The following is a 15,713-nucleotide window of genomic DNA, read 5'->3' as shown; positions in this document are numbered from 1 at the left end:
TGATAATTATCATGATAATTATTATATATCTTCTTGGGCCGGATCACAGCACACCCTACACCATCAATACGGATCGCGTCAGTACGAAGCGTTCTTTGTACGAGGCAGACGTGATGGACTCTAGACAAAGAAAAATTACTGACCCGATAAATATCAAACGCGACACTACACGCAAGATAAATATCACGATCCAGGATCTAGGATAAGATCACAAGCATTTGACGGATCACAATACGGATCTTGCGTGTAGGGTTCGCCTATGGGAACCGGGCACAGATGGAAATAGTTGCATCCATATAAATCATTCCCATCTGTGGGCCTCATGTATTGCGACGATTACGTGAGGCGGGGACTAAGGGGGAATTTTAGGCCTCATGTCTCAAATGGAATCAAACTCTAGGCACGCTTTGTTGCGAAACTGCGACTTTTCACTAATTTAAACACCACAAAAGCAACCAGCGGTATATCTTCAAAGGCACGACTACCTGCATGTAGGCTTTCTAATTTCATGATAATGTAGAAAAAAGAAACAAGATAGTATTAAAAATATATATTTATAAATGAGCAAAAAATAGGTGCCAATATAACAAGTGAAAACAACTCTAGTCTAGCTAAAAGTTCAGCAAATGGTGGGCTGCGGACCAAATATGAGTGGTATAAAAGGTATATTTTTATTACTTATTCATACTTTATTATATTTTGTCCCCTTATAAGAAACATTTCAAAACAATGTATGTAAGTCCATTTGCTACTGAACCCTTGCTAATAAAATATATACACATTCTAATATGGAAGACAATGAATTAACAGCAGTAAATGCCAACGATTTCTCCTTAAATCTAAAATTACATATAAAAATAAATAGGCAATTTTCTCGAAACAAAATAGTTCAAAAACATATTACTATCGAGTTGTAATTCATTTAAACTTATTTACTGTTGAGTAGGCATGGATACGGCGGCTTTAGTGTGCGACACATCGCTTTGTCTCCAGTAAGAAACGACCGTTTTGAGTTCAGTGTAGAAGTCAAGTCCTTGCTTGCCGCAGAAGTGGTTCGTTCCCAGGAAGCTGCCGCGACTGCCGGAGAAAGAGAACATAGACAGTGGGACAGGGATGGGGACATTGACACCGACTTGTCCGACGTCGATTTCTGAAGAGAATTTGCGGGCGGTCGCTCCGTTGGTGGTGAAGACAGCTGTGCCGTTGCCGTAGGGGTTCTTGTTGATCATTTGGATGGCTTCATCGAGGGTGTCTACGAATAGGCAGATGAGGACCGGGCCGAAGATTTCTTCCTTGTAGCATTCCATGCTTGGGGTCACGCCGGTGAGGATGGTGGGTCCGACGAAGTTGCCCTTTTCGAAACCGGGAACCTTGACGTTGCGTCCGTCGAGTGCCAGCTTGGCGCCCTCCTTTACTCCTGTTATCAAAATAGTTAACATTATGATTGGTACGGATTCCTTTGAACAAAACAACACTAAGGGTGGTATTTATGTTCAATTTCTGTGTCCAATGCTCGGAGTAATTAACAATGGAGCCGCCATTAACAGGCGTTCCCCTCTGTCGAAAATAGGCGGCCAATGGTCAACCTCATGTCAACCATATGTATGGACTGAAGTTTATCTGACATGACGTACCTATACATTTGATGTGCCCCTCCCCCGCAAAAAACGGCAGACTATTTTGTACCGAAAATTTTAGACATGGCGTCTCCGTTGGTTATATCCTCTAAGGTCCAATGCGTATTGCGTCTCACATTTTGCTTTAGCGAGAGAGTGAGACACATTGACATTGGACAGTATTCCATACTACCCTTAGAGGGGCATTAAAACTATATCATATAAAAAAATATTGGAGATTTGGTAAAAAAACAAAGTAAGTCAAAAATTACTATCTCATGGTCTTATTTTCTAAGTTTTTTAAAGAACATTTTTTGTTATTTTAAGTTGCCTGTTCCATGGACTTCATGTTTTATGCATATTAATTATAGTGCCATCTGATTAATAAACATTTGGGTTAAATTGGATTGGAAAACTTGAATTACAATCGCAAGATTACCCCCAGAAACATTACGAATAGTTGAAATTTGCCCAATAAATTAACATCCTACAATAAGGGCATTCCACGAGACTGTAGCTTACATAACGCTTTTGCCTTGTATGGCAGCTACCTCAATAAAATACGTGAATCTCGAGAATAGTTATACTGCCAATTTGTTAGCCAAGTCATGAAATATTACCTGACCCAATATCGCTTACTCAGCATTTCCAGAAGTATTAGAAGAATTGCGTTATGTAAGCGACAGTCTCGTGGAATGCCCCAATAATGTTCCAAACCCGGCACTTACCAGACTCGACTAGCCTGTGGATCCTGTCCTTAGCGCGCGGGGAGATGACGGGGCCGACGTCGGTGCCGGGAACATGACCCGCGTTCACTTTCAGCGCCTGAGCGCGGGCTACTAGGTCCGGGATCCATTCCTTCGCCTCTCCTGAAACAAGTCAGGTGTAAATAAGTATAAGAGTCACAAATTATGTACTTAAGACGAAAAACGTCAAGCAGGGAGTGGTATGTCTGTACAGCGCCATCTCGTTTACCTGTCAAATACGAAGCATGAAATGCAATGCAAACCGTCTGTCACAAAAAATTGTATGTGACTTTTTATAGTACTCTCTTGAGTGATGTTGATCAGTCTGTTAAATGTGGTTGGTGGAGCTGGCCCTTAATCAATGTATCAGTTTTGTTTCTCCTTTATAGATAATAAAGGACGAAAAGGGTTTATGTCTCTGGGTCTCACTCACCCACGAAGACGGCGGTGCTGAGCGCCATACAGCGCTGCCCGGCGGCGCCGAAGGCCGCGCCGGCGAGCTGGTTGAGCGTGTGCTCCTTGTTGGCGTCCGGCATGATCACGCCGTGGTTCTTGGCTGCCATGTTGCCTCAGGGTACTCACCCACGAAGACGGCGGTGCTGAGCGCCATACAGCGCTGCCCGGCGGCGCCGAAGGCCGCGCCGGCGAGCTGGTTGAGCGTGTGCTCTTTGTTGGCGTCCGGCATGATCACGCCGTGGTTCTTGGCTGCCATGTTGCCTCAGGGTACTCACCCACGAAGACGGCGGTGCTGAGCGCCATACAGCGCTGCCCGGCGGCGCCGAAGGCCGCGCCGGCGAGCTGGTTGAGCGTGTGCTCCTTGTTGGCGTCCGGCATGATCACGCCGTGGTTCTTGGCTGCCATGTTGCTTCAGGATACTCACCCACGAAGACGGCGGTGCTGAGCGCCATACAGCGCTGCCCGGCGGCGCCGAAGGCCGCGCCGGCGAGCTGGTTGAGCGTGTGCTCCTTGTTGGCGTCCGGCATGATCACGCCGTGGTTCTTGGCTGCCATGTTGCTTCAGGATACTCACCCACGAAGACGGCGGTGCTGAGCGCCATACAGCGCTGCCCGGCGGCGCCGAAGGCCGCGCCGGCGAGCTGGTTGAGCGTGTGCTCCTTGTTGGCGTCCGGCATGATCACGCCGTGGTTCTTCGCTCCCATGTTGCTCTGCACTCGCTTGCCTGAAGACAGACATTTTACCATTTATATAAAAAAAAAATTGGACGTTGATTTATTTTTTATTGTGAGTTGATAAACTCCTCCTTCAAAATGTTTAGGCAACTTTTAATATGGAACCAACCGCGAAATTGAGAAAAAAAATTTACCCTCCCATAGAAAATGGACCAGCCAAAATGTATGAAACAGCCAAATTTTTTTCGACATTTCGAAGTTGGTCCCATAGTAAAAGTTACTCAGTATAATCCCAAAACCTCCCTGGCAACGGGAATGCAGTTATTTTTAGCCATCCTGTATATATTTATTAAGATTATTTTTATTTGTCAAGCAGCCATAAAGTCCCACCTGTTACAAATGGGCCGAAAACATTCCCACTTTTTCCACAATTGAAGAGTTGACTTCAAAAGTTTGCTTTTGGCCTGGTAATGAGACAAGTTATTCAAATTAGCTAATAAGGACTGTATCGTTTATTATAAATACAAATAAAACCTGGTCTAACTGTTGACGTGTGTATTATTTTGTATTACTATGTTCTTAAGGTATAATCAGGGGGTATTTTTAAGCCATATCTGATATAAGAAGGTTTTACATTTATTTTATTTTAGGAACTTTATGATGATTTTAATACCGTCTAGCAATTGTAATTTGGACAAGCCTATCGAGCTTAATTTGAGACTATTTCACCGATTCCTTGGTACGATTTAAAGAAACAAAAGGTTAATATGCTGCCAAAATATGCCATCTAAGTGTCCTTTTCATGATTGCTCAATTGAACATCCGCAGAATTAATGTGGTTAATTTTTATCTTTACATGAAAACGACTTTTTATGCAACATTTTGGATTCCCGTCAATTTCTGACGCCAGCGAAATGAGGGAAACAGCTAAAAGAATCTACCGAAATCCAAAGCATAACGGACATTCATGGCGTTGAACCATGGCTAGAACAGGTCGATAGAAACGCTCCATGATGGTTATATACATTGTCGTAAGTAACATGCCATATTCTCTAAAAGGCCACCAAGCACAGATCCAAAACTTTTTTTCCAACTAAAAGAAATGATTAGACTATGCCCAGATGTTTCGCTTTACGAATCATATGTAATTGCTGTTTACATAGTACGAATTTTTTTGTGTAATATCTCGTCTTGTTCGCAAACCGTAAATTTTCTTGTAGTATTTGTCCAAAATCGTTGTAGTTACTCGGGAGGATTGGGTGAATATTGTCCAAACCATATGCTTTACGTGATCTCCCAGGACGAAATGTTACTTATTATTAAAGCACTAATTAAACTATATGTGTAATTTTTTAATAAAAATATAATACCAGAAAAAACGGCTAAGTAAAGTTGTATTTATAATAAACGATACAGTCCTTAATAAGTGGGTAGCATACCGGCAGCAGAAGCCCTCGAGTAGATGTGTTTGCCCGCAGCGTCTCCACCGACGAACGAGACAGCCTTGATGTCGGGGTGGTCGCAGAAGAAGTTCACAGTGTCGTGCGTGCCGTGGACAACCTGGGAACAAAAAAATAGGATTTTTAGAGGAGAAGATAGATGTGTCAAACTCTCCTTACCGACTAGCATGAGTTGCGTTCTCGTGCGGTGCGCGAGTCCATACTTAAGTCCAAGGACCGGAAAACCCCTCTTTACGCTTAATCCTATCAATTCGGTAACCCAATCGTTTCGGTTACCTTATCATTCGGTAACCCTATCATACGGTTACCTGATTGTAATGGTAAGCTTATTGAAACGGTAACCCTAACATTGTTAAGGGTTTTCAACAGGTTTTCATTCAGTTATGGTAACCTTTATTATCCGTTGCTTATTGGTTTGCTACATTTTTAGTACATTATTGTCGAGGCTCGGAAGCTACTTGCGGGCTGAGGATTCGTTTTAAACGGACGACCTATAATTTTATTATTACAGGACCGGAAGTATTTATTTTATATATTATATATGTTATTTATTGTATTTAATTTATTTCTTATTTTATTTATTTTAATATTTTATTTATTTTATGTATTTTATGTTTTTTTTTTTATTTTTTATTTTTTTTATTTTTTTTTTATTACTTTATATATTTTATTTAAATTATTTATTTATTAACATTATTTATTTTAATTATTTTATTTATAATATAATAAGATTTAAAATAAGAACACACCACACGGGTAGGTATAAAGATAAGCAAAGGAACGGCAAAATTTGTTTGTGCTGGAGGCTTCATAGATCGCCCATGCCAACCTCGGTTATTCAATAACAAGTTGAATTTAAGTGGGCGTAAAGATTGCAATCGTTTGAACTAGTCAAAAACCTTATAATGAGGTAACTGAATAGACTGGGTTTTTATTTCGGTTACCGGTAACAGAGGTTAACCGTATCTGATACGGTTACCGAATCAAAGTGTTACCTTATCATACGGGTACCGTTATGGTAGGGGTTTTTACAACCGCTTCTAAAATAACCCTATGAAAAACCCCGGTTAAGGTAACCGGTTCCTGTCCCTGCTTAAGTCGCGCTAGATGTATGAATTCGCGTCTAGTCACCTGCAATCATATGTTACTGTTCCATGTCTGTGAGTATTGAAAAAAAATTCAAATTTCCCATGTTCATTATTGTATTGGGTAGGATGATAATATTGAAAATCATTTATGAATTAGTATAAGTACTTATCACGCCAAAAAGCGAGTAAAACGTCATTTATACAACATTTTACAATGGGCACATGCTAGTACCTATAACTTTTTTTCGTTTTATTCAATAAAAAAAATAAAATTTCTATTCTTTTTCTATAAAATTGATTCGATAGTATACTATTATTTCTTCTTCATCATCATCATATAAGCCCTTCATCGCCCACTGCTGAGCATAGGCCTCTCTTCTAGTACGCTACTTGTCCCAGACTCCTGAGCTAATCTCATCCAGCTATCTTTAATTTCTTCTTAGTGGTATTAAACATACGTTGACAACGCCAGGTGGTGCTCCAGCCTCAGTAAGCAGGTCCATCATAGCGAGGGTGGCTCCGGGGTCCTGCTCCGAAGGCTTGATCAAGCAGGTGTTGCCAGTCACCAGGGCAGCCGGGAACATCCACAGGGGGATCATCACGGGGAAGTTGAAGGCAGCCACTCCTGCAAGCAAACAATATGGATATTAAAAATATTGATAAAAAATATAATTAAGCTTTTTAAAGATTGAATGTGTCCTCGTACAAATGCGAATTTTATGAATATTTTGATTATAAGAATGTCAATGGTGAAATGTTTAGTGGAAGCTTTGTTTCTTTCTAATGTCCTTGGTCATTTTTTCCTTGGCTGGAGCTTACCAGCCACAACACCTGACACAGATGAAAAGGCCTATTATTATATGGTGTATTACACGTGTATAAAAAGCCTTACCAGCCACAACACCTGACACAGATGAAAAGGCCTATTATTATATGGTGTATTACACGTGTATAAAAAGCCTTACCAGCCACAACACCGAGTGGCACCTTGTAGCTGTGCGTGTCCATGTCTTTGGCGATGTTCTGGATGCAGTCACCCGGCTGGAGGCTCGTGATGCTGCAGCAATGCTCCACCAGCTCTGGAAAATTATAAGGTAATAGGGTATTTTCCTACTAGTCAAATCAGTTTCTTTTTAGAACTGACAAAACGATTTGCTAATATGGAATTTATATGAAACATTACATCGTGACCTCACGGTCAACTCACCTACTTTTTATTTCTTAAATAGAACTTGTGTTTAAAAATAACTCCTATCTGTGTTTTTCTAATAATTATCTGATGCTTTATTTCATGCATGTTGTAAAATAATTTATTTTACATACAGTATAATACCCTATGCCAATATTGCTATGGCCCTCTTTACGGGAGGGTTATGTCCACTATGTCCAGGAGTGGACTAGGTACAATAGCCTGAAAATGATGATGATGACGATGAATATTACCCTATTGCAGATGACTGCATAATTGTTTTCCATCGTATTTTCACGAAAACGTAGTGAAACTAGTGAAATTACTAATGCCACAGTACAAATTATTTTTTTAAACAGGGCGTCCCACGGCTATGCCACATGGAGGGAAAGTACCCTGAATATTGTAGATGGAACATTTTACTGAAAGAAGACATTATTTTAATTTAAAAAACAATTTAAGCTGCATTCATAGATTTTTAAATAATTACATGATTGAACCGGGAATCAAACCCGCTACATCAGAAAAAAAATCACCCTGTAGCTTTATCATACCGATCGAAAGGCATCATCATAAGGATTATTTTTTGCTAAATAACATAGTGTCAGAAACAAAAGGAAGACCATACTGGAGTCAGTTATGTAACGCTGCCATACATGACCCAAATTTTTTTTATTAACACGTTCGCGGACGCTCAGTCACACCGTTTGGACACCTAAATTTTGTATGGAGATTTTGGGACTGTTATAGCATTCCTGTCACTGCAAAATATATTTTAGGTTTGTATATGACGCGTAATGCTATGCAAGGCGAATGCTATGCAATCCGCGTCAATATGAAGTATATTTTGTATACGCTATATGACAACAAATGCTCTACAATTCGGATGCATAAGCATCTCTGTCACATGACGTAGTCAAGATGTGATCTTATATGACATCGCATGTTATAGCATTCATTCATCGTGGTCGATGAACTTGATGGCTGAGAATTCTGACTGCCTAGAGTCAAGATCTTTGCTCTAAAGACTCATTGCTGGCGTCTTCAAACATTTTTCTACTTCTGTTTTGTTCCCTCATTGCTTATCATTGTCATATTGTGTCCATCTCATACATGCCCCATCCCAAGCACGTTCGCCATTCATTCGACCTAAAATTATGTGATACTACACATCCTGCGTTGGAGACCGCATCATATGTCTAAAGAATCTAAAGGCCCACTCATGGCATATTGCAGAGAGCCGAAAGGGCAATGTTGAGCTCTCTAAAATAGAGTGGTTTGTTTTTCTAGCTGTTCAAGGTATACGCAGCATTTTACGCCAACACCACTTCTCAAAAGCGTCAATCTCGTCCGCATTACACTTTTAGAGTTCCCTGTAACGCACCGCCGCGTTAAGTTCTGGACGTAAAGCGTCCACCACTTTTCCTGTCAGGCGATGATTCACCCAACTTTATATTATTTTTCGAATGCATCTGCACCAAACACAAGGCGTGAAATATACAAGAATTATGCCACAATACTTGTCATAAAGGTTCTTACCTTGTAAGAGGTGATGATCGAGCGCCAGCAGGCTTATAATTCACAATTATACCATCAAAACTATGACTAGTAACGTAATTACTTGAATGATAGGTATACACATTCATGCCTCACTTTTTCACATTCACCGTTATCAAAATTTGATTGTAGCACAATAAACCACTAGTAAACATGTTCGTTTATTAAAACACATTGAAAAACTTAAAGAAATTGCAAGAAAAACATTAGTTACGATTTTATAAAAATCCGTCAAAATCGCTATCGCGCACGAAAATCACCCAAATTTCATGTGTCCACTCCCAGACGCACCTGCCGGGCTACTAAGGGAGCTCCCATACAAAGACGAATGCAATAGCAGGTGCGTCACAGAAAGGGGGGCCCAATTGGAGACGTCACAGGATAATTTTTAACTTCGATAAAACTATGTAATATGGCAGTATGCAAACTTTGATTCTGGTGACTGGTAGAGGAAAAGTTGGTGAATAATATTATACTGTGGTAAAGCGGATTGATAAGCATTTCAACGCAGAAATTTAAAACGAATAACGGATGCTATAGCATACGCGTCACCAGGAGTAGTGCAAAAACGGATGCTATGCAATCCGCGTCCGCGAACGTGTTAAGCTATGAGCTTCATCACATCTGATATTTGAGTAATTCTAAGCATTTCTAGCCTGAAGTGGGGGGGAGGGTGGGGTACAAAGACGGCCGCCATCCGTCATCTTTAAAAAAAATCTACTCTGATCCTGGTGGGTACTAGGGCAAGTTTGGTATCATTTTCGTATAAACCAAAGACGTAGAATTCATTGCTGATATTTGTTTTTTCAATTTCATAGTAATTTTACAAGAAAAACGTAAAAAGGTGAAAAATTTGGTTGGAGATTTTTGCTACGCGGAGCCGAAACTACAAAAGATAGAAAGTTGAAATTTGCACACTAGATTACATTTATAAAGTGTACAAGAGATAAGAAGCGATTTTGAGAAATTCAACCCCTAAGGGGGTTAAAAAGGGGATGAAAGTTTGTATGGGGTTCAAGTTTTATTTTAAGCTAGGAATTTGAAACTTCGTAAAACGATATATTATTAAAATACAAGAAAACTAATTTCAGCGTTTTTGAAAATTCATCCCCTAAGGTGGTGAAAAAGGAGTTGTAAGTTTGTATGGATATCAAAAAAATTTTCGAACGCGGGACTTGAATCTTTGTATTTGGGGATATTATTAAAAGACAGGAAAAGTAATTTCAGCGTTTTGTAAAATTCATCCCCTAACAGGGTTAAAAAGGGGTTGAAAGTTTGAATCCATTACAAATCCGAGTAGACACACATTTCTTATTGGCTCCCAGGCTTGAAATGCTTAGAATTACTCAAGGAACATATGTGATGAAGCTCATAGCTTAATAAAAAATTTTTGGGTCAACTTTATAACTGCTTCCGCTACCATGAATTTTAACATTTTTAATTCCAAATTAATCAATTTAATTTATTAATCCTCAAAATGAGTCTCAATCTGTTGAATACATAGCCGCACTCTTTTGATTATTTCGCTAAATTTCACATCAGATGTTAAAATTCATGGTCTTCCTTTTGTTTCTGACACTATGTTATTTAGCAAAAAATAATCCTTATGATGATGCCTTTCGATCGGTATGATAAAGCTACAGGGTGATTTTTTTTCTGATGTAGCGGGTTTGATTCCCGGTTCAACCATGTAATTATTTAAAAATCTATGAATGCAGTTTAAATTGTTTTTTAAATTAAAATAATGTCTTCTTTCAGTAAAATGTTCCATCTACAATATTGAGGGTACTTTCCCTCCATGTGGCATAGCCGTGGGACGCCCTGTATACTTACGAATGCCGCGAAGCACGTCTCCTTCGGCGTCAGCCGTGGTCTTGCCTTGTTCCTCGGTGATCTTCGCGGCCAACTTGCTCTGATTCTCGCGGAGGAGGCGAGCGAATCTGTTCAGAAATTCAATATAATCAAATGGGTGGAGTTGGCTCGAAGCGGATTTCACGAGTCAAAGAAATTTGAACCGTATTTGGGTCATTGTTAAACAAACGCATTAATTCATTGGAAAGTATGGGACCCAATACATTCCACGACTCTAGTTGTATTTTTTTTACCTTTTAACCGCCATATAATTTTTCATCAATCGTGTTCGTATCGCCGGCGGTACGAAGTTACACGAAGTTTTTTCTTATTTATCATACCGCGGGGAAATGAGCCCGATTTTGTATCTCTTATGTATCATGTCTATGGCGGTTAAAAGGTTAATAACAATGTTGTTTACATTTTAAGCCCCACTTTCCTATTGAAGAAAACTTACAAAGTATTCCAAACTATCTCCATAATAAATTCCTTCGAAATAGCATTCGATAAGATCAGCCTGATTAAAGAATACTGTTAGTTATTCAGACGTCCGAGTTAGTCCGAATTTCCCAGAAATACATTGCAAAATTTGGCATAATAAATAATGTACAGTAGTGTGGCATTTTGCACCCTATAGTCTAAAATATAAAGCTCATTTTGAGTCTAAGAAAGAAACATACTTGAACATAAGCTGTTGGCGAGTCATGATAGTGCTTTGGCTCCATGATTTGTAGGCGTTCTTGGCTGCTTCTAAAGCAGAGTTTAATTCCTCCTTTGTTGTCTCTGGAACTCTGAAAATAAATAATATACGGAAATATATTCTGTGTACCAACATGAAAGCAATAAAATTCAATGGTCTATATGTTTCGACATTTATAAAATGAATGTAAAGGGCTCTAGATACAAATGGCAAATATACATTTTTTTATATATCGACAATTAATGACTCTTTGCAAATTGTGTCATTTTGCTGTGGCAACTGGTTACCATCAGGTGTTCTATACCCTTGTATACCACTAACTTTTGGCTTTTGGTACCTATGTACCGTAATCAGGGTAGTTAAATATAACATGCAAATGAACAAGTTTTAAACCATGAAACTACTCGTATCATATCACATATAATATTAACTAACTCAAGTCTTAAATAAACATGTTGTTAATATTTCCTAGTAAGTCAATGATAAAAGTGTTATGCAAATTAAAGATAACAGTCCACATGGTTATAAGATATGAAACTGAGTGATATTGTTGAACAGATTTGCCAAAACACTGATAAGACTCATTAAATGGCAGAGATTAAATTATTGTACTAGCCCCACCCTTTTGAAACCTGTGATTAGAATTATATCTCTGGCAAACTTTATGTTAATGATAACCTAAATATGTTCTTATGTAACAATCATCTAATTAAATACATATGTAGGTACTATGTGTTTGCACCTTTTGCGCTATTTAAATGAAACACACTCCACTTTTTATATTGGAGCATTCCACGGGCTGTCCCGTACAAACGCATTTTATTTCCTGTGTTGCGACTTTTTTTTCGGCATTTAAAGCAGGCGATTATTTTTCTGTGTATATTTTTCACCATTTGTCATAGAAAAGGAAACTCTCATATCTGCAAATCTTCAGAAAATCGCGTTTGTACGGGACAAACGGTAGACAATTTCATGGAATGCTCCTATTGCATATTTTTATCATAAATCTAGGAAGCCTCATTAACTTCATATTACCTTCCGATAACTTCGTTTGTGGCTGGGTTGGTTAGTTCAATCCAGTTGGTGGTCTTGGAGTCCACATACTGGCCATCAATGAACAGCTTAGTTGTGGGAGCCGAGCTACTATAGTTTCTTCGCAGCAGGACTTGAGACTGAAAATATTAGGAAAGTTTTCAATAATATTTAGGGGCAGAATATGACGCACTTATTGTAATTTGACCATCATTGTACTACCATATTCTAAGAAATAAACATTTGTATTTGTGTATTTGTAATAAAATAGTGACAATGTGTTTCTTGATTTCTACAACCATTTCATTTTTTTCTATATCTATTTAATTATTGCCTACTGTTTCTACATAATCTACAAAAGTAAATAATATGAATAGATAGTATACATGGTAAACAAAATAGTACATAACAATGTCAGAAATGAATCTTTACAATGCAAATTAAAATTGTATGCAAGGAGTTAGTTTACATTAACATAATAAATAGATAACTAACTACTAATGAATACAGTGACTTTTACTTCAACAATGACTTTTAGCTTTGAATAGATGCTAACATATAGAAAATAAAGAAATGTTACAATTCTTATCCTTACTTTACTTATGTATCTTCATTTTGTATTGAAAACTTGACAGGTTTTTCAACATAATTTATCATGTTTGATTTATCTTCATAGATAAGTACTGTAAAAATAATATATCCTAAGATAAAATATTCCTTGCCATACATATGCTTTTACTTTTAGGATAGAATATTTAAAATTTAATCATATTTTAACATTATTGGGCATTTAAATTCTAAGATTACCCCTGTAATTTAAAAATATTTACCAACTGAATATGTACTTAAACACCATGTATATCATTCTAGGACACATTCATCAGAATGTGTTAGTATTTTGAGAAGAAACTCAATTCCACACTAACCCAAGTAAACATTGGACAATTCAAAATGGAATTTATGCTGTTTTTTAAACTGTAGATAAATTATTTATATCACAACACCAAGCCACCTCTGTATAATACTGAATATAAAATCAGACTGTGATGAAACTCTGAGACAAATGCTGAAATGAGCCACAAACAACATCGGGGCCCAGTATGAATTATGTAGCGAGTTTAAATAACAAATCGCGTGAATGATGTATTAAGAACTCCTTTGTTTGTCCACAACCATGCTACTCTCGAGTGATGGAAGAAGGAAAAAAATCATAAAAAATTATATTTCAGTAAGTGGCAAAAATATTTACTTTCATGGCTTACGAAGAAATGGTTTTGAAATGTCGAGAATGAGAGTGCATGAACCTAATCAATTTCATTAGAACTATATTCCGATAGTGGTCATTTACCAAGCCACAACAAAGTTTTGTGAACCACCATTGATTTGATGAAAAGCTACATAATTATTAGGTCAACTAATTGAGACAAATATAGTATTGCATGGAAGCTTAGTGCTTTTATGGTTTTATTTAAGTTCAATTCAATCCATCTAAGATACGAAACAAAGAATAAGCATAATAGACGAAGATGTAATAATACACCATGCGTTATAGTTAGTTAAATAAATAAAAAGGAAGGCGTGGTTGGTGTTATTATTACAGCTTCAGCTTTCAAGGTAAAATAGTAAGGTTCAAAGTCAAGGCTCACATTGAATTTGGTGATTAGAGTACTTTTATAACAGATACGCAGTTTCACACTCCAGAGAAACGATTCCAGTAAAACATTAAGAAAATATTCCATAAACAAAACTCACTTCAGATTTTAACAGCTTCAGCATAGCAGAGGCCATGATTATGTGAATATATTTTTAAATTATGACGACCACACTATCTATAATCAGAGCGGCAGTTGGGGGCCTACTGACTGATTAAAATATAAATGTTCTGACCTTGAATTGATAAAGTTATTTATTCCAATTGTTGGCTTTCGTAGTCAGGCGAGGATACATTATTTTGAATTTGATTAATAAAACGTTTCGTTCGCAAGACTGAAACTGTCAATAACAATTATTCTATTATTTCGAAATTATTTTTATTTAAAAATAAATATTATGAAGACATAATTTACGCAAAATAAGTAAATTTAATTACACCCATATAAATCCCACTTTTAATTTAATACAAGTAACGTAGTAGCGTGCTATCTTGAAATGGAATTTATAACAAAAAAGAAAACGGAACGTTATAAACTAAACGACGTGCTGGAAGTGACACTTTTTGAGGTGTTACCAGGGTAAGTTGCAAAATCCCCATATTTTGAAGCAACTTTGTTAGAGGGTTATTAAGAACTATCCGGTTGGTGGGTAGTTTGTGCTATTACTGGTCAGAGGGCCAGAGCGACAGGAAAATACCATGAAATATAGTTTGTCAAAGGACTGTCTCATTTCAATCATAGACAGAGAATCATACTATCTTTGTCTTACACTAGTCCTAGCACCCAAAAGAAAAGGATGAGTATAGTTTTCCTGGTTCTTACTGACTGACAAATTGGTTTGACCAACTATTAGGTGCCTTTCTGACCTCTCAGCAGAAAATGTAATAACAATTGCTAATAAAATTGTATGTTATGGCACTTATGGTTTAAAAAAAAAGCTTCAAATTAAAAAAAAAATTAAGTCTATACTTGGTCAAGCAAATGTTGTCACTAGAAAAAGGCGCGAATTTCTTATTTTCTATGGGACCATAACCCTGCGCGCCTACATTTTTAAATTAGCCGCCTTTTTCTACTGACAAGATTTGCTTGACCAAGTATAGTTACTAAGGTCAAGATTAAGCTTCTGATGAAGTCCACAAGACCTACAATGCAAATAGCTTATATAGTTGGTCAAGCAAATCTTGTCAGTAGAAAAAGGCGGCAAATTTAAAAAAACGTAGGGGCGAAGGGTTATCATACTATAGAAAATTTGAATTTCGCGCCTTTTTCTACTGACAAGATCTGCTTGACCAAGTTTATAGATGGCAGCACTTATTTTGGCGTGAAGTGTCCATGTACAGAAGTTTATGTTTCCGATTCAGGTCACAAGATGGCAGGTCTCCACCGCGCACGGCCCCTATTTATTATTCTTGAGATTTCTATGACATTAGATTACGCTAAAAATACTTTCTTACACATAAAAAAAATTGTAATCGGTAGACAACGAATGACAAAGAATCACTTCTCCCTGAAAAACAATCATAATATGAGTGAATTGAAAAAAAATTGTACGTAATTAAGCGCAGTTAAGAAGCTGTGATTACTGATTTAGCCTTAACTTAATAGGGAATATTAGGCAAAGCTCTGTGTAGGTGGCACCTCTGTGGCACATATTATTACGACTAATTACAGGTGCTTAATATTTAACTATGTA

General features: G+C 37.7%; 1 protein-coding gene across 1 annotated transcript; it reads right to left on the bottom strand.

The window, feature by feature from the left end:
- Positions 1-535: 535 nt before the first annotated feature.
- Positions 536-14,259, bottom strand: LOC134671218 (probable methylmalonate-semialdehyde/malonate-semialdehyde dehydrogenase [acylating], mitochondrial). The gene is made up of 10 exons (XM_063529014.1): positions 14,121-14,259; positions 12,372-12,508; positions 11,317-11,427; positions 10,619-10,725; positions 7,005-7,118; positions 6,498-6,664; positions 4,931-5,051; positions 3,392-3,541; positions 2,345-2,485; positions 536-1,417 (listed from the first exon to the last, which is right to left on the bottom strand). The coding sequence occupies exons 1-10, from the start codon at positions 14,154-14,156 to the stop codon at positions 933-935; spliced, it is 1,569 nt and encodes a 522-aa protein (XP_063385084.1). The 5' UTR covers positions 14,157-14,259; the 3' UTR covers positions 536-932.
- Between the last annotated feature and the right edge of the window lie 1,454 nt (positions 14,260-15,713).

The sequence above is a fragment of the Cydia fagiglandana genome, chromosome 15 (assembly GCF_963556715.1).
Source record: "Cydia fagiglandana chromosome 15, ilCydFagi1.1, whole genome shotgun sequence".
NCBI classification, from domain to species: domain Eukaryota; kingdom Metazoa; phylum Arthropoda; class Insecta; order Lepidoptera; family Tortricidae; genus Cydia; species Cydia fagiglandana.
The sequence above is the reverse complement of the archived record's forward strand: the minus strand, read 5'-3'. Positions and strand labels throughout refer to the sequence as shown.